Raw genomic sequence first — 25,496 nt, forward strand, 5'->3', positions numbered from 1 at the left:
GTACTTAATCCTACCAAGGCACATTTCAAATCTTGGTGGATACTGGAATTGTAGAAGCTAATACTGATGGCAAAACACATACACCTGCACTTATTTCTCTATAAAGATTTTTTCTCCTGATAATACCAAGCATAATTATTCTCTTAATAATTGATTTTCTTCCCTGCTGTGTTTAATTATTTAAGGGAATCAATCAATTTGTCTTTTGTTTCTAGAAAACAGTACAGTTTATAGAAGTAGTTATGGAGAACAGTTCTTAGTTTAGAAGTGCTTAAAATGTATCAATTAACTTTATCTTTCATTTCTTCTTCCATTTCTCTAAATACGTAGCACTGTATCGATACATCAATACCTAGAACTGTATTTCACTTTAAATACTTTAAGTATTGGTATGGGAGATGRAGGCCAAGAATACTTTGTCATTTGATTATTGTACTCTTTCTCTTAAGAACACAGTGGTTTTAAAATATGTACTTTGTGTGAACATTCTGCCTCCTAACTGAACTTTAGGAGGTACATCCTACAGGCTGCAATTTTTGAAAAAAGGAAAAAAGAAAAAGGAAAAAAGGAAGAAGGAAACTTAAAAATTAGAGCAAATTGTGCACATATCTAAACTACAGAAAAACAGGGTAAGCTTGTGAGTGAGTTGTGTGTTGCTGTGGCTAGGCTGCTTCTGCTGCCCAAATTGTCTAAGGAACTCCATGTTCAAGTACAATTTGTAGCCCAGGCATGATCAAAAGAAGTAGTTTTCTCTCTCAAATTAGACTCTGTAGAAAAGATTGGGGCTATTTATTACATGTGTATTTTAGACAAAAAATTGCTCTAATCCCAAATTAACATTATATTAAATTTAGAGCTTCATTCACAGGGAATGAATAGGTTTGCCTGTCTAAGCCAAGCCATCTCAAATCACAGCTACATACAAAAACTGTCATCAAAGACAGTGCTGGAGAGGACTTCAAGAAGACTTTAGCCCAGGGTTTTCCAACCTTTCCAGTTCCAGTGAAGCAAGCTTTACTGTCGCTTCTTTCTCTTCTTTGTTGCTGTGCTGTTGTCCATCTCATCTGGCTACTACAACTACTGAAAAATTAACACTAACTAACATGTGAAGTCCACACTGAGCCTTCTGAAGTCTAGTAGACTGCTTTGCGTGTCATGCCACACCTTTTATTTTTGCTGTGCCTCACCAGTTCAGAACAGGTAATATAGTCTATCTTCTGGCTGTATGTTGAATTCACTGTATCTAAACCAGTCTTGAAAGGTCTTTAAATTTTTTTTAAACTTGTATTTACCCCATGCCTACATATGTGCACACATGCTAGTACTATTTTGTCTTTTTAAAATGAATTTGAAAATAATGTCTGTATAAAACATACTAATTAGTAAGTGCACTTGTTTGATGAATACGTTTTAGTTAAAATTGTCTTTCCCTAGTCTTGACTTCAGTTTCACTGAAGATGTTTTGCTTTTTGGGGGATTAACATTTTCTTCATGAAAGCACTACTGCTACCTACTTAGTACATTTATTCTGTCAGGTTACATGTCTTCAGAAGTTCCTAAACCTTGAGGTATACATTAGGGAAGAGTTATGGATATAAAGGCTTGTGGCTTTCCTTTTAATATATAAAATAAATTATATTATGCRGATATAATATTTCTGAAGTTATCTCCTCTGAAAAGCTGCTTTAATTTGGGGAGGGGCTCAATGATGTTTGCGCCATACCAACAGGCTACTTGGCATCAACCCATCCTGACCATCTGCTGTCCTGATAGTTTGTATCATGAAATGGAAGAGCTTGCTTTTGACAAAAATGTTTCCCTTTCAATGTAACAGATTTAAATCACTGCTAGCTATTTGTAAAGACAGGCTGATGGAGATGTGCAGGGAATTCTTCTTGATTTCATTTTTCCTTTTTTAACCTGGTATGGTAGCTGAAGACTAAAACTTTTGAAGTCTTTCTTCCTAAAGGTCCCATTACAGTTTCCAAATTTGGAATGAGGAAAACCTCACTGATGTACAAGAAGCGGGTCATTGTTGTTGATTTCTTTCCATGACATTAACACGCTCTGTTCACTACCGTGTCATATGAGGGCAAAAGGCTACAGTAAAAATTTAGTAGAATACCATATTAAAGGATATAGCACTGCTTCAAGAAATTAGGAAATTCTAAAATCTCCCTTCACTGACATGCTATTAGAAAAACAGAACAAATTTGAAAGCAGTAACTTGACCACTACCTTAAAGTAAATAAGTGAAAACTAAAATAACTGAATTTGCATGTTTGCTTATCTCAAGTATTTATTGTACTTTAAAAGTCTGTGGATTTAATTAGCTTAATAATTTTAGTTAGATTAGTACATTAAAAGTCTGTGGATTTAATTAGCTTAATAATTTTAGTTAGATTAACAGATTAAATTACATTAGTTTAGATTTGTAGATTTAATGTTTCAATAATACACAAGTTAAACACTTTCTAACCTTAAAATAGTGAGGTCTAAGGCTTGCGGGGGTTGAGAAGGGCAGGTAACAGGAGTATCTATGGAGCTTTGAACTTTATTCCCCCCCCCCCATGCTTTTCCTTTCCTCCCTTCTTTCCCATCCCACCAGTATTTCGTTAGAATCCCTGGTGCTATAGCTATGACATACAGATGTTCCCACTTTGCAGTGAAATGAGATAGAAAACTGTTCTGTTTAGTATTTTTAACTCTGGGAAATCTAGCCGCAGGAAGCTGCCTGTCTTTTAGCCAGTGACTATGAAATGTGAAGTGTGTTCTTGGCTCATTTCATGCTTGCGGATTTAAGTTTTTAATCCAGGTTTGTTGGAAGACGATGCATTGTTACAAACACCCACACTTGCCCCTTAACTGAATGTTGTATCATCATTCAAGTAAGCTGGTGCTTCTTTCAGAAACAAGCAAGTATTGGTAAAGGATGTTACTGAAACAAGTGAGTTTTCTCATGGTCCAAGATATTTTTATTCATGTTAACTTGTATGAGACCAGTCTCTCCTTTGTATGAGGAGCAGAGTTTATTTTAGAGCTTGTAAATTCAGGCTATGTAGGTTTATGCTTTTTATGTGTTTATAACATATATAAATGTTGTGTGTGTTATGTTATATAACATGTTATGTTATAGAAAATATATTAAATATTTTATATGTATTTATGTAGCATAGTGGAATAGTTTGGAGCATTAGACTAGGTGTTGCTTGCTCTTTTAATGCTTTTTTTTCTTTCACACTTTTTTGAACTCACTTTTCTGAGTGGAGAGGGTTCTTGTTAATAAGAATACATAAATTTGGACAAGGGATTGTATTAGGTGCTATTTTAAGGAAAAAATTATATAACTAAATTCTTGGCTTGAAAAGTAACTGTATAAAGCTACATGGAGGTCTTTGTTAAACTGTATTTGATTTATCCTGCTCACTGTGTAATGAAATAAACCGGGGACATCTATTTGATTTGGAATAGCAGACTGCACAGGAACACATAATTAGGTGAAATTTTTTTTAGAGTAGACTCTAGTGTAACAGAAAAGGTTGGCTATAAAATTTTCTGTTTAATCTGTATTTTAAAAAGATCATTGTAAACCCCATTTCAAGAAGAGGTACAGGATCACTCAGTCAGAAAAACCTACAGATGAGGGCCTTATGGATCTTATATTTTTATTTAAAGACATGCTCTTGATTAATCAGTGAGATAAATATAGCTGGCTAATCATAGATGTGAGCATATGACGTAGGAGGAGAGGCTGAAGGTGGGGGAATAGAATTTTTGCCTTTCACTACCAACAGAGGGTTACAGAGAAGCTGGAGGCAGACTCTTCTTCAAGGTACACAGCCCAAGTTGCAGAAAGGGAAATGCTAATAAGATACTAGAGGGAGAAAAAAAATTCAGTGAGATTGGTTAAGTCCTGGTACAGGCTGACAGAAAGGTGGTGGCATTTCCATCCTTGGAGGTACTCAAAACTGAACAGGACAAGGACCTGAGCAACCTGATCTAAATTTGTTGGTGGCTCATCTTTGAACAAGAAACTAGTTTAAATGACCTCCCAAGGTCCCTTCCAACCTAGACTACTCTATAATTGTTACATCATTTCCTTCATAAGATTTTCCCTTCTTAAACATGTTTGCAAAGCTATAAACCTCTTTATCTTGTGTTCTAAAATTATCTTTTGTTGGTGATATAGAAGGCATAATGTACGCAGTCCCAGAATTGGAGGGGAAGGAAGTGAAAAGGATAAATTAGTATACAAAAAGGAAATTCACTTGGACTAAGCTATGAATTTCTGGAAGTGCATGTATGCTCCTTGTGTGAGTGTGATGTATCATCTGGTGAAGGTATTGCATTGAAAATTGATTTCCTGATCTCATGCTGCATTTGTTCAGTGCTTTCAGCTTACAATAAACTTTACAATAAACTGTAGCTGCATAGTGAGCTTTGAACTTACTATGTGGGGTAGTTTGTTATATTAACTAAAATAAAATTCATTTTGTGTACAAGATTCTTAAATTATTTTTGTTGAAAATACCTGCCAGATGTATCCAGCCAAGTCTCAGTAGCATTGTTTTCTTGGTAGAAAACTGCAAATATTTTTAAAGAACTTAGTTCAGTATGGGTTTTTTCCCCCTCTATCCTCAATCATATACAAATATACCCAATTCCTTGTTTTTACAAAATCCTCTGCCTTTCACATGAGCTCCTTGTCATTATTCATGTGCTTCAGTCTTTCTCAAGGAAAATGACCTTTCAGGACTAGGCAGTACATCTCAGAACACTTCAGTTTCATGTCCTTTAACCTTGTCTTTCCATCACTTACCATTTTCACCCTCCTTATAAGCTGCAATGAGCTTGAAGACTTCTGAGACTTGTATGTAGTCTCTCTGTGATTTGTTTAGTTCATATTGGAATAAATGTAGAAATGTTTTTGCTGGACCCTCATTTGGGATGTTATACTATAAATCTGTTCATTACTCCCTTAATGAAAATTTCCCTTTTTTTGTCCTTCTTTTGTTCCATTTCTACACCTCTGTTTAATTAAAAAAAAAAAGTGCTTGTCCTCAACCAGACAGTATAAAATGCATTTGAATTCTGTAGTCCAAGCCATTGAGAAATAAGGATCAAGCATTGTAAAGAAAGGTAGGAACACTACAACTTCAGAAATCATGACTTCAAGTTATTATAAACTCCTTTCAAAACCGCTGTTAAGTGTCATTTTTCTTTTTTTGTGCTTTTGCCCAACCCAAGTTTCTTCTGTTTTTTTCTGTTTTTTTTTAAGAATATTACTAGTAGACTTCTACAGGGCTTACTGTGCTCTTCCCTCTAAAATATACATGTACTGTTTTCATGTATGTTTTTACTTACATATACACCTTTCTTTTTAAATATATATATCCTTATTCAAATGTACTATGTTTTTTCCTCACCAGTTTAAAAAAAAAAAAAAAACTTCTATCCAAAAGGAGTGATCTGATGTCTGTTTAACTTTAGAGTATAACTGACAACTGAAATAATGTTCACTTGCATAGTAATTGCATTTTATCTTCTCCATCTGTTTTTAGAGCTTGAGTATTTACCCTCACTGGTAAATATGGTACTCTTTCTCCTCCTTCCTTCCTCAGCCTTTTCCCTTTGCCCCATTCTCTATGAAACAGTTTTTTGATAAACATAGCTGAATTCAGCAGGTATTCTTACTTGATGTCTCATTCACTTCATTCTGTGAATTACCAGCTTGAGCTGGCCTTTGCACAGCTGTATTTCCCGATTATCCTTGCATCTCCTGCATTCATACTGCCCTCAAATCTGAAATATGCTAGTGAGCTCAGTGCATTTAAAATTTTTTCACTGTGATGTCTCTGGCGAAAAGTTTTCATGCCTTACTTTATATAAGCGCCATTTAATAAACATTGAGTTGCTTTAGTTTTTATTTTTGTTTGCCACTGCACAGTTAACCTGATTTCCTTGTAGAGGTTACATTATAGAAAATGCCATATTGGCTCCTAACTAAAACAGGGCTTTTGGCATAAGAAAAATAGGAAGGCAGAAGAAATTTAATGGCTTGACTTTTCTTATAAAATGTCCAGTATTGACATGCTTGACAGCGATACCATTGGTGTTCTTCCTGTGAATGTTAGTTAGCGTTTAGTTGCTTTCAGTAATGATAGTAATATCTTGAAGGACTTTTTTCAGTTGGTCTGCAGAGTGCAGCAAAGGGAGGGTACTGTTCTGACTTGTGCTCCATGAGCTTTTCCAAGGAGATTTTGTGGTATTCTTGGGCTAGAACTGTAATTATTCTATATTAAAAAAAAAGAGGGGTGAGGGGGTGCCTCCAATATGAAAGGCAAATCTGTGATAAAGCAAATTTTACAGCAAATTGAGCAGTTGCAGAATCTTAGAATGCATGAAACTCTCATGGAAAAAGTAGCCTCTATGGTAAACTGGAATATTGTCAGTAGAGGAAACCCAGAGTAACCAAGAATCCTTTTATGGGTAGTGGCAACAGCTTACCAGTGTGCACGTTTCAGTTATTTTCTACAAATTCCAAAGCTTGGTGTATACCAAAAAGCCTGCAAGTTTTTCTATAGTGTAGCTCTAAGTATGCGGCACAAAGAGTACATGGCCACCTTATACAGTTGTTCTCTTTATAGAAATGCTGAACAGAAGTCATTTTGTATATGGATTTCTTTAAAAGGCAGCAGAAAGATGTTCTTATAAATATCTTTTACTTAATTGCTAGTTGCTAATTAGATGCTAGCTAGCTTAGTTGCTAAATGCTAGTTTAAATGATGAGATCTCAGAAAAGAGATAATGGAAACACTGGCACAGTCTTGACAATCTCGCAGGTGTTATGATTTAAAAAAAAAGCCTTAAGAACTTCAAGAACACCACAAGGGCAAGCCCAGGCTGTGCAGATGTTTCCTTCAGTTGTTTGTGAAGGGGGGGTGGGGGTTGCTGCTGTTCTATTGTTTGTTATCCCTTCTCTTGGGGTTTTATTCTGCTTTAGTTTATCCTCATCTATTCTCAGAACAGCAGAATTCTCTAGTAGGGTATTCCAGACTGGGAAGGAGAGGTCTTTCCTTAAGACCTGACAGACAAGGAGAGTCAGATAGTCAGGGCAAACAGTTGTATTATAAAGATCAGCAGTGACAGAGCAATCCCTAGTGAGTGGAGGATTCAAATGGCATTGTTTTAGGTATAGTGTGGAGAAAGAAAAACTACCTGCAGTTTTAAAGTGTTTGCATGTTAGCTGAACCAATGGCAAGTTTGCTCCCCTTGCAAGAAAGGTCTCTGTTTCTTGATGAAAAGATTGGTTGGCTGGTCTGGTGAGTGTTCTCTTTTATTGATTTAAAATACAATGCTTGTGGCATGCTGTGAAATAAGGAAGGTGAATACGTTAGTAAAATGTGGAATAAGGTATGGCCAGAAAAGATGATCTCCATGTTTGTAGTACTACTTTGCATCAGTGAGTAACTAAATGCTAGAAGTACTATTTGAGCTGTGGAGATCAAAGTTTCTGCAGCTATAGCATGCTGTGCTACTAAGCACTTTATGAAGGTAGAGTTCCATTGTCACTTATTATTTTAAGGGTTGAATTTGGTCATTTTCCAGGTTAAGTATTTGGTTACCTTTTTACAATTTAGAAGGTTACAGAATGAATCAGTAACTCTTTCAGAGCCAATATGGATGAATGGAACTGCAATAATTCAATACATAAACCCTCAGCAAATACTGCTAACAATGTGTATCCCACACTTAAGTCTCCAGAAGTATTACTGAGATAATTGAGAATTTGCTTTATGCTTATACATAGTATATGAACAGAACTCTCAACTGATTTTTCTGTCTCAAATGATCTCTCACCCTACATTGGAAGGGGATATTATATTAAAATAGAGTGATTGTGTCTAGTTGTATCGCAATTTGGTGTGTAAAATTTTGTGGGAGCTTTCAGAACGGTTAACATGGAACAACTTGAATTCTACATAGAATTTGTTAATAGAGTTATAGCTCTGCTGTGACAAAACATAGAAGGGACATACAGTGTGATCTTTCCCTCACTAGGAAATCAATTGGCTTAAACTAAAAATAAATTAAAAAAAAATTTTTTTTTAGCTTGACTTCCTAAGGAAATAAGGCTTATGTCATTGCCCTGCCTCTCCATTCCCACTTTAGAAAATCTGGACGTTTGCAGTCAAATCTAACGTAGGAGTGGAGTTTTCAAAGATGAAAAGTTTTTACAAGCTTAATAAAAATCAGTGACTAAGCAGCCAAAAGTCTCAAATTAATCTTCCTCCTCCCTGAGAATTTACTATATGAGCTCAGAGGGTGTCTCTTGCATTCGTGGTGTCGGCTGGTCAGGCAGCGTATCGGTATAGATTGCTAAAGGAGCTTTGGCACACTGATACCTGGGGGGTGAAAGTACTGCAGGGTTTGCAAACTAGGGGAAATGGAGAGACTTGTGGGAGAGTGGGAGGGAATGTCAGTGGAGTCACAAGGGGGCATGACTGCAGCAAAGAAGGAAGAAGTTTAGTGTTAATAATAAAAAATAAATAAATAAAACAGTAAAAACTCACCCTCCAGAAATTTGTAGGAAATCGGGTTTCACTAGCTCTGCCTCTCAGGGAACGATTTTTTCATATTATAGAATACATATAAAGGAACTGAACTAGAACAACATTACAGCTTTTTTTTTTTTTTTTTTTAGAAATTTGTAGGAAATCGGGTTTCACTAGCTCTGCCTCTCAGGGAACGATTTTTTCATATTATAGAATACATATAAAGGAACTGAACTAGAACAACATTACAGCTTTTTTTTTTTTTTTTTTTTACTGACGTATTGATGAAACATAGTACATAATATTGAAGCTGTTTTACAGGACAGTAATTAAAAAAGTAAACTGTATACTGTGAGTTGCCTCCTAACTTGACAATTCAAGAACCCTATATACAAAACAAACTACTTCATGTTTGTATTTTTCCAGGATAGACTTATATATATCATTCATTATTTTTGATCACTACCTATCAGGGCTGGACTTGCAGGACTTTTGCCCCTTAAAGATTTGTAAAGCTATTCCATCTGCCTTAAACTTTACTTTGTTTTGCAAGCAAAGTATCTGTGTTTATTGTTTACCTGTTGTTTTACTTGATGTAGTATAGAGTAACTTGCTGTTTCAGTTGATTTCTAATTAAGGTGTATGAATACTTCGAAAAATGCTGCTGTGTACTGAAACTTTTTATTTATTTTTTCCATATTTAACTGTTAATTTTTAGAATGAATTTGCCATATGGACTAAAAAAAAAAGAGATCGTATAGTTAGAAAGACTGTAACATGAACTCATTCCATGACCTTACAGCTAGTCTTGATTGCTGAGTAATATTTTGATTATGTTTAAAGCAAAAACAATAATGGACAGTAGTTAAGTACTCCATTGAGTAAAGAACAGTATTTAAGGTTCTGGGTTTTAGCTGAGTTGAATAAGAAAAGGAGCATGACACTTTTGACAGAACACATTACCCCCCCCCCCCCCAAAAAAAAAAAAAAGCCACTGGATAATGTATGAAGCTAGGTTACTAAATCCAAGAGAATTCTTTGGAGAAAAATACAAACTTGAGGCAAGTCATTGCTTTGCTATACATAAATACTTTCATCAAGTAAATATGCATTAAGCTGTATTGTGATACTGTAAATTGCATAGTGTGCTACCTAGACAGTGTTAACCGTGGGAGTTGCTTTGTCTTTTGTTTTGGGTTTTATTTTATTTGTTTGTTTTTAAAAAGGAGGCATCTGATAATGTGGTTTTGGTGAAGGGCTGTTATTCCAGGACTGCATAGGAACAGAGCAGTTCCTATGATTTTTTAAAAACATTTAAGATTTTTGTCTTCTGTCTGCATGACCTTAAAGTAAATTCTGCCTGCATTTCTTTTTCTGAGATAGACAGTAGGAGGTACTTTATAGTCATTGTGTTTATGGAGATTGATCTACTGGGCATACAAGTTGCATAGACAGAATGCATAGTTCAAAGTTAATAAAGTCATCACTCTTCAATCTAATTTTTGACTAAAATTTAAGGTTTGAACATTAGAAAGAGGATTTTACGTCTTCACTACACTTGTTTGGTGGTGTGATGTCTGTGTTGTTGTTCAAAGTGCCAAAGTATGAGTATCGTAATCAAAAGATGAAAATGGCRTAGCTCCTTTTAGGGTGGCTGTTTGACAGCTCTTTCTTTTCTCAGTACCCTTCAGGGCCTGGCAGGGGGAAACAGCCTCTAGTCTCAGCCTTTAACCAGAACTGTAGCTACATGAAATGATAGGATACAAGGAGATGATGGTACGCACTAAAAAATGGCTTTAAAGAAAATGAAGTTACTTTCTGATATTAAATGTCACATTTTACTAGAGTGGACCAGTTTTTGCATATTTTTGGGTGAACCATCTATGACATCCATAGCATCTTAACCAATATTGGTTGCTTCTGTTTCCAGCTGCTATAGTGTATTTCAGTTTTTCGGTGAAGTACAGTTAAATAAGCCACAACTTCAGTTCCAAAAGTCCCAGACCTGCTAATTGTCAGATGCTGTGAGAGTCTTCTCACAAAGTATCACTGTATGTTTGCCCTATTTCTTGACAACTGTTCCAAGCATCAGCTGTTTGACTCTTCTGAAAACAGGATACTGGATTAGATGGACAGCATGACAGCACACAAATTCTTGCATTTATTGTTTTATTTTGTTTTTGTTGTTCTTTTAAGCAATGGTTTTCTCGAGCACAATTTTTTTTAAGATTATATAGATTCCTTCACTCCTAGATGATAATGAGCGAAGAAGAGAGTTTCTTAGTGTCAGATAGTGTGTGTGGACATTATTTTGATAATACTTTAGCAAGCTATTAAAATTAGCCAAGCTGCTTTGCAAAGAACCTTAATTAACTGCCCTTCTTTTCTGTGCTAGATTGTCCTCATCTGTGTTACCACTTCCTTTTTGATTATGCTTTGTCTTCAAATTCTGTGTCAGCATCTGTTCTGCTCTTGGGCTGTGAGATTAACTACAGGACACTTAGCATAGACTGCTTCAGAAGCGCAAATTTCCCATTAGCTGTACATAAAGATGCTGCCATGTTTTGGCTTTTGTAAGATAGTCAGTGACATCTGTAGTCATTGTTATCCACCCCTAAAACTCTTTTTCAGGTGATGTAAAGTAACTTGTTAAATAATTGTGCCACTACAAACTCTTGCGTATTTAAGTTGTAGTAGCAGATGTGTGTTGTCTGTTGTTGACCTGCCAAAAGTGGAAGTGAACTGTTAGATCTACTGTGTTTTTTTTTTTGTTGAGTACTTCACAAAGTCCATAACTATGACTCAGACTTTCAGCATAGAATTAAGTATTCTTTAATTTACTATGACCACATCTTTCATCTTTTACACAGACATTTTTTAATTAGAGTTTATTTCCAGTTTTCCTAAAGATTTAACTTATGTTCATTTACTGATTTTCAACAGGTCATCTGAACAAGAATCACCAAAGTGAGTTTTCTTTAAACTTTCTACTGTGGAATCTTTAGGTTTAAGATATRTAATAAATATATAACTTGAACTGAATTTTCAAAATAGTGGTCTGGTATGGTTAGAAGACAGAAATAAATGTATAAACCAATGAAGATTGTAATGCTTTTTTGAAAAAATAAGACTTAGGATCATGGTGTGGCAAGTCCAAGTCCTAACATGCCCCTAACCACTGTTAACAGAAAAGTTGCTTTTTAAACTGTTCAGTAGAACATTTTGTAAAAATTTAATGATGCTAAAAATCCATTGGTAATTTTATCTGGTAGCTCTTTAGTGCCACAGAGCATTTACTGAAACAATTTGTCACACTTGTATTTTTTTTCCTACATTGGAGAATCATTGTGAACTGTAGTCTAATGTTGTAAGTGAAAATGCTTTAAAACTATATTCTGAAAAAATATATTAGCATGATGTATTTACATATGCAGTATTGCTACTTAACAAGGGATCATGAAAAGTCTTGGAAGCTACTAGATCAAAAACAAAAATTTGAAGGTATAATTCTGTTTTTGAAGTGTCGTTATAGTTCACTACTTCGAAGTCTTTTCAAATTGAGAGCACCAAGTCAACAATATCTCCTGAACACTGAAAAATATTTTCTGTAATAACAGAAAATTCTGCAAATGTTGCACAAAACGTTTAATTCACATTGCCAAGTATGTATAGTAAATGAAACATCAGAAGTATTAATGCAAAAATAACTTTGCATTATGTGCAGTGCAGTCTGGCCTTTCAAAATGTTTCTTAGTTAGACTCAGATTTCTACAAACCAAGAAGTGAGTACTTGCATTGTTAAAGTTTGCTGCATTGGTTGTCCTGTTTGTTAAGCCTAAGTTACATTCTTCATTGGCAGCTAGCAGTGGCCACTGGGAATCATTCAGAAAGGCTCACATATGTAATATATGTCAGACTATTACAAGAGAAGGGGCAAATATTTGAACTTACAGATTTTAATGCCAGTATTTATTTGCATATACTTCTGCTACCTCCACCCTATGAGAATTTAATGTTGCTTTTAGGAATGGTGAAGTAGTTTATTGAATATGAATTGTGTACATACTATAATACACAACTAAGAGTATGCGTATTTCTAAGGATCAAATATACTTCATTGCAATGCTGAGTTGTCATTAGCAGGGCAGAGTATTCTTGCAAAATGTACTGCCACTGAGCATGATAATATGAGATGCAAGTGAAAGGTCTGTCTGCATTGGGGTAATATGGGTGGTCAGGACTCATTTTTGCTGTGCACACAGCTATATGTCATTGGTGTGAAACTGTTTCTGAGCTTTCCCTGAGTCAGAGCATTTTCATAAGGTATTACGTAGTATGTATGAAGATGAAGCAGTTAGTATGTATGGTATCTGTGAGTTTGATCCAATTAAAGAAGAGTTTTAGTTGTATTAGACAGAGGTCTGCCTTTCTTCCTCTTCAGAAGTGGGTATACATGTAAAGTGAACATTGCCACCAGGCAACTTAGCCAATTCTAGGATTTGAGGCATTCATTTACTTTACTTAAACTTTTTTCTTTATTTCCCGAATTTTAAGATTCTATGATTACATCAACTACAGAATATATTAGCTGCCATTAAACCCTTTGTTGTTATTTCATTTCTTATTTCTTGGACAATTTACCATGGCTTTTCTGCATACTGCCTCCTTTCAGAGGGGCAATGCTGAGATAGCACCTATAAGAGGAATGAAGAATGTGCTGGGACTTTGCAAGAATTAGAGTGGAATCACCACATAAGTTTTTTCATGCATAGGATCAGCAACTGCAGTACCATTCCCTGGGCTTCAACTCTAGTTTCCTTCATGTTACTATGATTTCTTGTACCAATGCAACAGTATCTTTCACTGCTAACCTCCAGATATTTTGCTAATAATGTTTCTGCTCATCTAATTTTATTTCGTCCAGTTTTGGATGTCCACTGATCAAATGATATGCTTAGATCATCCTCCAGTCTTGCTACTTTGCACCACAGGAAGTGGTGTTAAATCGGAAGTATAAGGCTGGCTTCTTTTCTAACTAGGCAGTACATTTGTAGCTTTTTACTTTGTTGAATTTAAAACTCTGGATAACAGTACCTTCTTAATATTTATCTATCTTTTTGAAATGAAGGAATGTATTGGGAAATAGTCCAGCTCAGAATTCTCTGACCCATACCTCCCCTAAAGCCTTGTCTCCCTCTCCCAATGGAATTGGTGACATTTTGGGCCCTTACCCATTGGAAGGAGTGGATAAGCGGTTCCTAGCAACATATGACAACGTTACAAAAACGAGCTTAACAGAAGATTCCAGTCAATACTACTGTGATAAGGTATGTTCAGTTGCGTTCTTTTAAACTCAAAACTAGTATTAAATGTAACTTTGAACTGTAGATTATGTACCCACAGAAATTGTGGCTATATTGCAGGATGAGCATGCTTTACACGTTAATAAGGATAAATCTTTTCTTATTACTTGGATTTACCCAATGCTGTGTACCCAATATGACAGGCGAGCCTGCAAACTACACTGGTTCACATAGCATCCAGGTTTCCAGAAGCATCTGCCAGGGAAGTTTCTAATGGAATGGGAAATCCTTACATGATTAAGTCCTATCTACTTGTCTCAGTGGAAAGATCAGGTAACTCAAGCTGCTGTATGTCTCAATAGCAAGCACAACTCTGCTCTAACCCCAACAGAGGCAGTGAACAAACGCAGCAGTTTGCGCAGCAGGGCACAAGAAGGCACCTTCGTTTCCGATCCCTCTGGTGTATGCTTCCTCAAGTGTGGTCGTGACATGCCGCAAAGCACATTTCCCAGTAGCCCTTGGAGTCGCTGTGTCGACTGTGTCAGAGGCTTAGACCCAGACAGACCCTCTGACAGCAGATGCAGCCCTACAGGTCTCAGGCTGCAGGGAGTGCTTGGGGGCTCTCCGTGAGCCCTGGGCTGGCAGTCAGCTCTCCTGCAGGAGGTGTGCTGCTGTTGACGAGCTGTGTCGTCAAGTAAGGGAGTTACGGGAGGAAGTCAGTAGGCTACGTAGCATCCAAGGGGATGAGAAGGAGATAAACAGGGTATTCTTGGAGACTGTACAGCTCCAGAGTCTCAAGTCCCCACAGCAGTGGAGTTGCCAGAGGGCTCTGTGCTGTGTGAAACAGTACATCATAACACTGTAGAAGGTGGCTGGAAACTGGTCACTGCTCATGGGAGGAGAAAGGCTCCTACTCCTCCCGAAGACTTGAAGCTGAAGAACAGGTTTAGTGCCCTCCAGGATGAGGAGGAGATTGGCATGGCTGCCAGGGAAGTACCTGGGACAACAGACCCTGTGCCTTGCCGGAACGCCCGGAAGAAGCGGCAGGTGATTGTTGTGGGGGACTCCCTGCTGCAGGGGACGGAGGCATCTATCTGCCGACCAGACCTCATGTCTAGAGAGGTTTGTGGCCTGCCGGGGGCTCGTGTGAGAGATGTCATGGAAAGACTGCCAAGGCTCATCCATGCTTCGGACTGTTACCTACTGCTGCTCTTCCACGTGGGCGCTAATGACACCAAGGGCAAACTGGAGACCATCAAGCAGGATTTCAGAGCTCTGGGGATGGTGGTCAAGGGTCTGGGAGCCCAGGTCATCTTCTCCTCAATCCTGCCAGTGAGGGGGATGGATGAGAGGAGGAGGAGACGGACTTTCCAAATTAACAGCTGGCTGCRCCGCTGATGTTGGCAACAGGGTTTTGGTTTCTATGACCATGGGACCCTGTTTGAAGATCGACAACTGCTTGGGAGAGATGGGATCCACCTCACAAGTCAGAGCACGTGTGTCTTTGCCAGCAGGTTGGCCAAGCTGGTAAGGAGGACTTTAAACTAGGAAGGACGGGGAAAGGGGAGAGTTATAGTGCCAGGGTAGTTGGCAGGACGCGAGGCAACAGGCACAAACTGAAACACAGACAATTCCATCTGAACATGAGGAAATACTTTTTCACTGTGAGGGTGACAGAGCACTGGAAGAGGTTGCCCAGAGAGGTTGTGGAGTCTCCTTCTCTGGAGATATTCAAAACCCACCTGGACGCGATCCTGTGCAATGTGCTCTAGGTGACCCTGCTTGAGCAGGGTGGTTGGACTAGATGATCTCCAGAAGTCCTTTCCAACCTCAACCAATTCTGTGATTTTGTGATTTCCTTTTTAGGACTGCTAAAAATCATACTTTGAATGCTGAGGTGACTAGAGAGCTGCTGCTCCCTGCTAGTTTTATGGTAGCCTGTCATTTCTCCCCTTTTTCTCCAGCCACAGTAGTGCTGTAGAGTGGTCTGCAACTTACTAACCTACCTTCCCAGTAGCTGCTGCCGGATTTTAACTACTCTGGCCTGGGGTCTCCTGCAGAAGGTGATAATGCTCCCTTTTACAGGGAAAGAACTGGGAAGTAGTAGTTGCTTCATAGTCCTCACAGTAAAAGTTCAAGTGTATTACACCTAACATTTTTTCTTTTTAAGTCACCTTTAGCAAAGATGACAACACTTAAAATTTCAACTGAAGGTATCGAGAAAGCTGAAGGTAACAGGATTAGGACAGAGAAACCATTGAACACATTGACCATGATATATGTTGCTGCTTTTACAATAAAAAGCAATAAAAAGGTTACAGTAGTGAGTATATTCTGTAACCTTAGCTTCTTCCTTTTTTAAACATGAATTTACTCATAGCATACATCTAGAATATATCTAAATTTGGATACACTACATTCTAATTTGCTGCTATTTTATTTTAAAAATTAGGAAAGTGGTTTTTTATATATATTGCAGAACGAACTAATTGAGGGAGACTTACTTTTGGTGCGTATCACACCAGATGAAGACGGGAAGTTTGGATTTAATCTAAAGGTAAAACAGCAGTATGTTATTTTCAAAGGATTTATATAGATGTCATGTTTTGGCATACTATTATTTTTCATTTTTAATGTGATGCTTTGGGGAAAGCAGTATATCCTGCAGAGGTTTCTTATGAACCAAGAGTTTTTAGAAGTAGCAGCCTGATCTTTAAATGATAAAGCCACATTTACCAAAATAAGTCTCTACTAGTTCTGTGTTCTTTAGTTGTATTTACTTAGGGCATGATGCATTTCCAAAGTAGACTGCCTGTTTAGCTGCTTAAATATAAACTTGGAAACCTAATTTAAGGCATCAACTTATGGAAAATTGGGCCTCAGTGTTATAAAACAAGTTAAATAGTTGGTGCTATCMTATTGAATATATCAATAAAAAACACATTGGAAAAGTAAAAATTAATTTATGAAGAAAATGAAAATAAATGTTGATAGGCCACCCCCTGTACATTTTTGACATTTCTTTCTGAAATTCCATTTAAGTAACCAGACTAGTGTGAAGTAGCCATAATATCAGTAAAATCAAGAGCTGAGTTTGGTCTTCTCACTTTGGGCATTTATTGGTGGGGCAGTGATAGAACTTTAATTTGTGTCAGGTAAAGGGAATAAGGGAGTACAGTTCTCTGGACATTGGATCCTACCTGATCCCTTGCAGGTTCAACACATTATCTAAGAATGCCATTTGCCTTGTGAGTTCAAATGCCTAATTAGGCTTGGTGGGTAGAGTTAAAATAAATGCTACATTTCATTTTTTTATTGCCTGCTGGTTAAAATGCATGGGCAAGCAGACATTGAACATCCACACTGGCTCTAATTTACTGGAAATTAATAACTGGTAGATTCAAAAGCAAAAAACCTGACACTTACTGATGAAAATTCAGTCTTACTGACCCTGTCTATAATGACACAGCATGGGCCTCATGTAACACAAACAATCATCTATTTTTGTTTTTAAATGCTGTCTACACTTGTAATATTTACAGTTGTTATTTACTTGACATTCTTCTAGGGTGGTGTAGATCAAAAAATGCCATTAGTGGTGTCACGAATAACTCCAGGATCACCTGTAAGTAAATTCCTACAATTTTTAACTCTTCCTTTGCTATTCCCTTCTACTCTCTGTTAGGTCTTTATACATAGGAACTTGGGCACCCTCAATCAATATAAGATAGCAGCTGAGCTGTTCTCTTTAGAAATCAGTTTCATCATTGGTTTCTTAAACCACAAATGAAAAGATCAGGCATTGTTAGCCAAACAAGATACCAGTAGAAAGTATGGTCTGGTTAAGCTTTTTTTTGTTCTCCCAAAAAACATATCATGAATTGGAAAACATTTGAAGAAGGGCAGCATGCACAACTGAAGGTATAGAACAGTGTTCATAAAAGAAATGGGTAATCTGGGCATCTGCAGCCTAGAAAAAATAAACTATTTAAGGGAGATGTAGTAGAGATCTGCAGGATTAGGACCGTTGTGAAAAGGGTAGTGGGGGATTTCAGTACAAGGTCAAGGGGCTATCAAATTAAGTCAGTGAAAGTCAGGTTGAAAATAAATGAAAAGAAGTGGTTCTTCATGTATCAGATAGTAGACCTGTAAAACTCCTTGAAAAGGATGCTGTGGATAAGAAAGCTTTACATGGGGTCAGGAGAGGACTTGACAAATACCTGGGAGAAAAACCTGTTGAAGGTTACTGAATAGGCAAACCACACCAGGGTAGGGAAACCATTGGAGCTAAAAATCAGTTATAGGACAGGAGAGCACTCCGGAAAGGAATACCTGTTTGCAGTGTTCTTAGTTTGCTTATGGCTGCCACTGGAGATAGATTTCTGGGCTAAGTGGAACATTTGTCTGAATCAGTACAACCATTCTTGCATTCTTATGTTGAATTGTGAAACAATGATGGAACACCTTGATAATTTTTTTCTGAATAATTAGTCTAACAAATTTGTAATTTTGTCTAATGTACTTTCTTATTTTAATTTTTTTCCACTCATCATCTTTCAAAGTCTATTTCCCAATTCTCATAAAATATTCTCAGTGCAAACTTGATAGAACTATTCCTCACTTAATCCTAAAAATCTGGTGTACTCTCTGTATTGCAGACTCTCTTGAAATTTGGTAAGCTGTCACAGGAATGATATCTAAATGTCATGATGTAAATTGCGGTAAACAGATTGTGTGAGAGAAGTTTTCTGTCCCGTTTATGATTTTGTGGCTTGACATAATTATTTGGATAGAAGAGTAATAGGAAATTATCATTATAATTTAAATTCCCTAAGTGAAAATTAAAACATTCTTAAAAAGACGCATGTTCAGCCTAGCTAATTTCTTAAAGGTCATTTGAGATGATGAAGATTATGTAGAAGAAGCAGGTTCATTCCAAAATCAGCTAAAGAAAGGAAGGTTTCCAGAGGCAGCAATTTCCTTTTGGCAGATTCAGATTGTCTTCTGAGAAGCATTGATCTGTTTTTCTCTTTGCTGATTGGAAAGGGAGTGGAAGTGGCTGAACTTCTAACTTACCTCATTTAAGTGTCTGCAGTTAGTAGGCATAGGCATAGACCCAAGTGACCAATTAGTTCTCTAGCTTGCTAAGCCACCAAGCAAGTTAAGTTATCAAGGGTCAGGAAATAAATTGGGAACTGCTATCTAATACATTTTACTCAATAGCGATGCTATAGAAATCACTTCATGTTGCAGCAAGGGGAAAAAAGATAGATACTTATTTTTAGAGTGTAGCAGTATTAGCAGTATTGTTTTCCATAAACTAAAATTCATCTGGTCTTGACTGTTTAATGAAATGTAGCTGGCACTTGAAAGTTCAAGTTTAGTGGAATGTGGAATGCATTTTTAGGTTATTTTAGCTACACAGAACCTCAGTGTTACCATTCCTTCATTGTATTTGCTACTATTTTAACTTGCTCTTGGTTTACTCATTACCCTGCAAATTGCCTTCAGGGACGCTATTCGGTAAATGCTAATATTACTTCTCAGGTTTGTAAGTCATTTTTTCTTTTTCCTCCAACAAGATCTCTGTCTCTTTGGGTGGGAGGAGGACACCAAATCTACACACTAAAATAAGGCAGTATTTTCATCCTAAAGTCTTTTCAAAGTCTCCTTCCAAAACAGCAGCATTCTAGAACACTGGAAAGATTTGGGGAGAGGACAGAATAGGAAAAGGAGGTGGGAGAGACCATAAATCTAAAGAAGAAAAATCATTTATTAGATCTGTTATTTTTAAATGGAAATCCAATACTGATTTTTTTTTCCCACAATTAATATTAATATCCTAAGGTCATAAAGAAGTCATCATGACTGTAATTAATAGAGTTTCTGATTGAAAAATAGTATGCATGCTTCTTGGAGCCAAGAATGAAGTGATTAACATAAAATGAAACATCGGCTGTGTCAGTAGGATAGGAAGCCTTTGACATAATTGTCTGGAAAAGCTTGGTATCTGAAAAATCTACAAATTAGGCTTAAATGGCAGGAATTAATTCCCTTTCAAGATATATTTTATACAGTTGGATGATTCAAGCAAGAGAGATGACTAAGACATTAGCATGTCATATGGTTAACACAGTTTCTTTGAGCATAGATGTTCATCTCTCCTTGTAATAAAGAATAACAGCCAGCAACCAGCCAAGAAATCTAAATTAAACACAAATATAGGAGATCCAGGAACCTTTCCTTCTGTATTCTTCTTGACTTCTTGCTGCTCTCAGACTGGTCTGATAAGGTCTGTATGACTGATATGGTCTATATATCATTTATCTTTTCAAATATGACTAACAGTAATATCTCAGAGTAATAAATCAATCGTTCATAGTTGCATTCTTCAATGTTACCTTCAGAAAATATACCAAGTTTGGTAGGTGCTCTTCTGAGGAGCTGTGAATACCCAGCTAAATCAATGTTCACAAACATCATGGCTGTTGTAAATTCCATTCTTCCTCTATTTGCATTTCTTTCTTTTGTTCATCATTTTTGATTTTCCCCATTTTTCATTATTTTCTTTCCTCTTTCTTTAGAAAAAGTTGAGGAAGACTCTTTCTTGGTTTTTTTAAGCAGCTTTTCTGTTTGGGTTTTTTCTTCCTGCATACATTCCTTTTTCTCTCTTTGCCACCTTTTTTTTTTCTTTTCCTTTTTTGACACTGATGCACATTTCAAGTTTTCTTTCCTCTTTTACTTTATTCGCTGGCACAGATAGTTCCTGACTTATTTTCTTCTTCATACTCTCTTCTACTTTTTTCCTGCATTTTTCCCCCTGTTGGTTCTGTCATCACCTCTCCTTTCTGTCGTCTCCCGTTTGTTACTAGGTGATACAGTACATCACTGATAAACTTACTTCAGAAGCTATCCATGCTTTCTGTAAGGCATAATTAGGATCAGGAGGAGAGGGCTAATCATAACTCCTTGTTCACATTTTGTTTTTTGATAGAGCACATGGGATAAATAAAGTTCAGAAAACCAGTGCTAGTGTTAAAGATGGGAAGCAATTATGAATAAAGTATAGCAGGCTGTAACAGAACACATCGTATTCATATAAAGCATATAAAATGGAGTGTATGTCTAAGGACATCACTCTTGCATAGCTGGGCGTTTCCTAGACAAAATAAAAATCAGGACAACAGTGAAAATAAAATTGTCATGCTACTTGGCACTCTTCAAAGGTTGTGGAATCTTGTTCACTCATTGTCTGACTATGGCTTGAATTACTTTGTATTGGACCTGGAGCAAAGTATACTCAGAAGCATGACAGGAAAAAGCCGAACATACCCTTGAGGTTAGCAGCTAATCTAATCCAGGACAAGAAGATGTCAGTAATGTGAGTTTTAATTTGGAACGGGGGCAACTCACTCCCCAAAGTGAGCTTGGGGAATGTCATGTTACGTAGATTACATTCGATTTCCAAACATGATTTTTGAGGCTTTTTTCAATACTTCATAAAAATTGAAGCTTGTTTTCTAAATAAATCTGTTATCTTATGTGCACAGAGTCCTTTTTTGAGAAATTAATTTGCAAATAGGTTTAACTATTGGCTATTCAGACTCAGAGTCTGAAATGTAGATCTTTAAAAGCAATCTGGTGATGGCTATTTGATTAAAACCAAATCTTTTTATAGCTATCAGTATGCTGTCTGAATTGTTTCTCATTTTCATTGGGAGGCTTCGAAGCCATTAACGCAGCTTTAGATCTGAATCCTTTGATAAAAATTATGATACAGAAGATGACTTTGTCAGGATAACTCTGAAGACTTTGCTTACGTGATGAACTTAATACCCTGATTTGTTCCTCCTTGCGTGACTGGATACAATGGCATTAATGTGTTTCTTTGGTCTTGAAACAGGCTGATAAATGCATTCCAAAACTGAATGAAGGTGATCAGATAGTATTAATTAACGGCCGAGATATCTCGGAGCACACGCATGACCAGGTGGTAATGTTTATAAAAGCCAGCAGAGAATCTCACACAAGAGAGCTTGCGCTTTTAGTCAGGCGGAAAGGTAACTGGATTAATTTTATTTACTTTTAATGTGTTTGAGACTGTTGCACTCATGCTTGGTTGTATCCCCTCTTCTGTTTGCATAAATGTGTTCTCAGTGCCCTGGAAACAGCTGTCTGTGCTAAAAAGTAGACCTCCCTGCATTTGAATTTCTAGCATAAATTGTTTTAACAGTAGCCTCTTACCATTACAACAAAGAACGTATCAAGTTAGAATTTCTCCTTAATTTAAACTCTACAATCTGTAAGAATAAATGGTTCCCTGAAGAAGTTCTTCTTTCTTAAGTGTAGGATAATTTAATTAATACTTAGTTCTATGTTTGTAAATACCCATGCTTTATTTCACAGCACAATTATACAATAAAACATAAAATAAATCAAATAGACATTTTTTTCATTCTTATAATAAACGTTATGAGCTTGATGACCTGTGCTGGCTACTCACCAAGCTGCTGTCAGCAAACAAGAAACAGTCTCTGATGCATGTAGGGTCTTAAGGCTTTGTATTTTAAACAGAGTCTTGTTTAGACACCACATTTCATTCAAAGGACATTGTTTTAACTTTTGAGTTACTGATATATACTGGCTGTGGATGCCTCAAGGGCTCTGGAACTCATAGCCCAGTTGCCTGTCTCCAGGGACCCGTCCTGCTCTCTCATACTTGCTCTGTATTTAAATGTAAGCAGATTCCCGGGAGCTTTTGGAAGTTGTGAAACTTCTGGTTTGTAATTTACTTTCTAGGAGCTGTAATAGACCTTAACTAACACACATGCTTATGGAAGGATTTTGCACAGAGTTTCTGATTACACTGCCAGTTAGAAATCTGCAGTGATTTGATTATGCGTCACTAGGGAGCAGGAGGGAAGAAAACAACCTAAATGTTATGCTCCTCTGCAACATTTACTCCACTTTAAATTTCATAGGTTTCTAGGAAGACAGATGGGCTCTTGGTCTTGTTTTCCCTGAACACAGTCCTGCTCCTATTATGCCAGGCCTCTCTACTGGCACTTTGCAGTATTTGGTCTTTCCTTAACTTTACTAGTCCTATGCCTACTTGCAGATAGGAGAAGTCTCTGCTCTTTACTAAAGGCAGCCTGTGGCCCTATGTCAATCATTTGTATAGGCATGAGTGTTAACAGCTCCCTATTTTCTGTAGTCTGGCAGGTGTGAGCTATTCTGATCACTGCAGAGAACACCTGTAGATGGACACCTTCAGTGATATGAGGGCTTTCACAGAGAGACAGTGGTTCTACTCAGTTCATAAGTTCAGAACATTAATTATGTTCTAAAACTTTTCAGGCAGAAATTATTTGTTTTTTTTACCATGGTGGACATTGTGAGCCATTAGCCTGTCAGACAGTTCATTCAGTAAGACTAGGCTGCAGCAAGAAACTCATCGTGCTTGGATGTCGGGTTCTTGCCCTCATAGTTAGGTTCCTTGAGGAGTTTCATTTTTGCAAAGGCTATGAGGGCCTGTTACTACTAGTAGCTTCTACAGTAGCTTAGTCCATACAAAAGTGCTATTGAATCTATTGCTGATATTTGCTTTCTGTAGTCTACTCCAGGCCTCTTCTTTGTAAACTTTGTCCTTACAATCTGGTAAATTTTAATAAAAATGTGTTGCAAACACACTAATGCTGTATGTAGAGGATTTTAATTTTCTGTACATGTTCCAGTAGTGAAACAGTTTGTGGAGCCCAAATCAGAAGATGAAGCTGATTCCCAGAATCTCCCAGAATCTCTTCTTCCTAACTATTCCAAATATGGTGATACACTGGAGGAGTCCATGGAACAGCTAAAGAAAGGGCTGGCAAGTGGGACAGTCCTTATTCAGTTTGAGGTAGGTAGGTAGTATTCAGTTCTCAAATGCCATTAATACAGACCAATAGCTGTGACCAWCAAGTAGTGTAAAGACTTAAATATCTTTGAATTTTTATTGGTTGTGTTCAGTCTTATCCCAAGAGAGCAAGTGTATGACTTGTCCATCAGTCTCATGCTTCACTACTTAAGGTAGGGGAGAGTAAGTTACCGGTCTTGCATAAAACATCATCTACTTAGAAGAATTTGTTTTAATTTACAGATTTCTGACTCAAGTACCCAAAGCTGACTAATATATATTTTTTATTTCTTTTATTGGGTAGAATAGTGAAGTTTTGACAGTGGTCAGTCTTTTGTAATTTGTTTCTTTTTCAGTGCTACTCAGTGAAATTTCTTAAACAACTTTTATACCCTTAGATTAGTTCTCATGTTTTACCTTCTTTGATGGAATAACAGCAGCAACTTAACTGTTCCTGCTCTTCTTTTCCTAGAGGTTTATATGGAAGCGTTGGAATATAATTTCTATTTGAAGGATAGTTTGGAAAGTCCAGTTCTGTGGTGTTTTTCCCTGGTGTTCTAAAATGCTAATTTTTATGCCTTGGGCAAAATACTTTCTAGGTGAGATTCCTCCATATATAGGATGAGATTTAGGAGCTGCTGTATAGATTAATTCATTAATGTTTGTTCTTCAACATGTTAGCAAGGAGTGCCATAGAAAACTGACTAATAAAATGTTTGTGTAGTTTATTAAATTAATTCCTTCACTGTTAACATAAGAAATTGGAAAAGATAATTTTGGGTTGCCTCTCCAGTGGAGAGGTAATACAGTGTAAGTATGTTTGTGTTCCTTTTACTGTTGGGAGCCCAAACATTTATAGTAACTTTAGAGACCCCTGGTGGTTAGAGTTTATTAATGTTATATCGTAAGATATGGAGTAATCTTTTTCTGAACCTGAAAACCTGTAGAAAAGCAATGCATTTTTTCCAGTTTTGATATTTTTCCTTTTTTTGTTGTTAAAAATACCGTAAGATTTAATGGTGGTGACTGAAGAGTCGGTTTGATTTATTGTATAACCACTTCTTTTATGATGTCTATTCTGTTTCCAGGAAGACTTTTGAGAGTTAAGATTCCTTTTTTTTTTTTTTTTTTTAGTTTAAGGAATTTTAGACTTCATGGTTCATATCAGCTTTCCAAAAACCACAATGTTGTTTGCAATCTGCGATAATGATGTGTCTGTTAGTTACTGAACAGTAACTCCAAAAATATGAAATAATACTTTACTTCTCTAAATGCTGGGAAGTTTTTAAGGGAATCTTCTATGTGATTACTGTTGTAGGTGAATTCACCTATTATTACTGGATTAATCTATATAAATTCTCTAACCCTTTTGAAACTATAATATCACTTAATGTAAAAACCCCATATAAACATCTTTACTGTCAGTTTTGGGGCAGGGGTTTGTTTACAAAATCACTAATAAATGTAAGTTTAGGAGTAAGGCTTAGTCCTTTTTTATTTTATTATATTAGTCGCTAACTCATTTTAAAATTAATGTATCAGTGGATACATCTAATAAACTAAGTGGCAGCTTAGTGGCCTTCTTTCTTTGCATTAATTGATGTTTTAGTGCTCCTCAGAAGTAGAGAGCATTGCAGTGTCACCTCATCACTGTTGGTAACTCCCAAACTCTCTGTTCATATTAGTAAAACAGTAACTAATTAGCCAGTATACTTTGATATATCAAGTTTTTCCAGAATATCT

At 36.7% G+C, this 25,496-nt stretch overlaps 1 protein-coding gene across 2 annotated transcripts in view; it reads left to right on the forward strand.

The window, feature by feature from the left end:
- The window catches only part of PTPN3 (protein tyrosine phosphatase, non-receptor type 3), a 113,194-nt gene that overhangs the window by 65,844 nt on the left and 21,854 nt on the right, over positions 1–25,496 (forward strand). For both annotated transcript variants that reach the window (XM_026087775.1, XM_026087776.1), the window contains 5 exons: positions 13,684–13,882; positions 16,338–16,415; positions 17,427–17,483; positions 21,762–21,918; positions 23,593–23,756. In XM_026087775.1, the coding sequence (XP_025943560.1) occupies positions 13,684–13,882; positions 16,338–16,415; positions 17,427–17,483; positions 21,762–21,918; positions 23,593–23,756 (655 nt within the window). The remainder of the gene's footprint in view (positions 1–13,683; positions 13,883–16,337; positions 16,416–17,426; positions 17,484–21,761; positions 21,919–23,592; positions 23,757–25,496) is intronic.

Source organism: Apteryx rowi, unplaced genomic scaffold (assembly GCF_003343035.1).
Source record: "Apteryx rowi isolate R43461 unplaced genomic scaffold, aptRow1 scaffold_730, whole genome shotgun sequence".
NCBI lineage: Eukaryota > Metazoa > Chordata > Aves > Apterygiformes > Apterygidae > Apteryx > Apteryx rowi.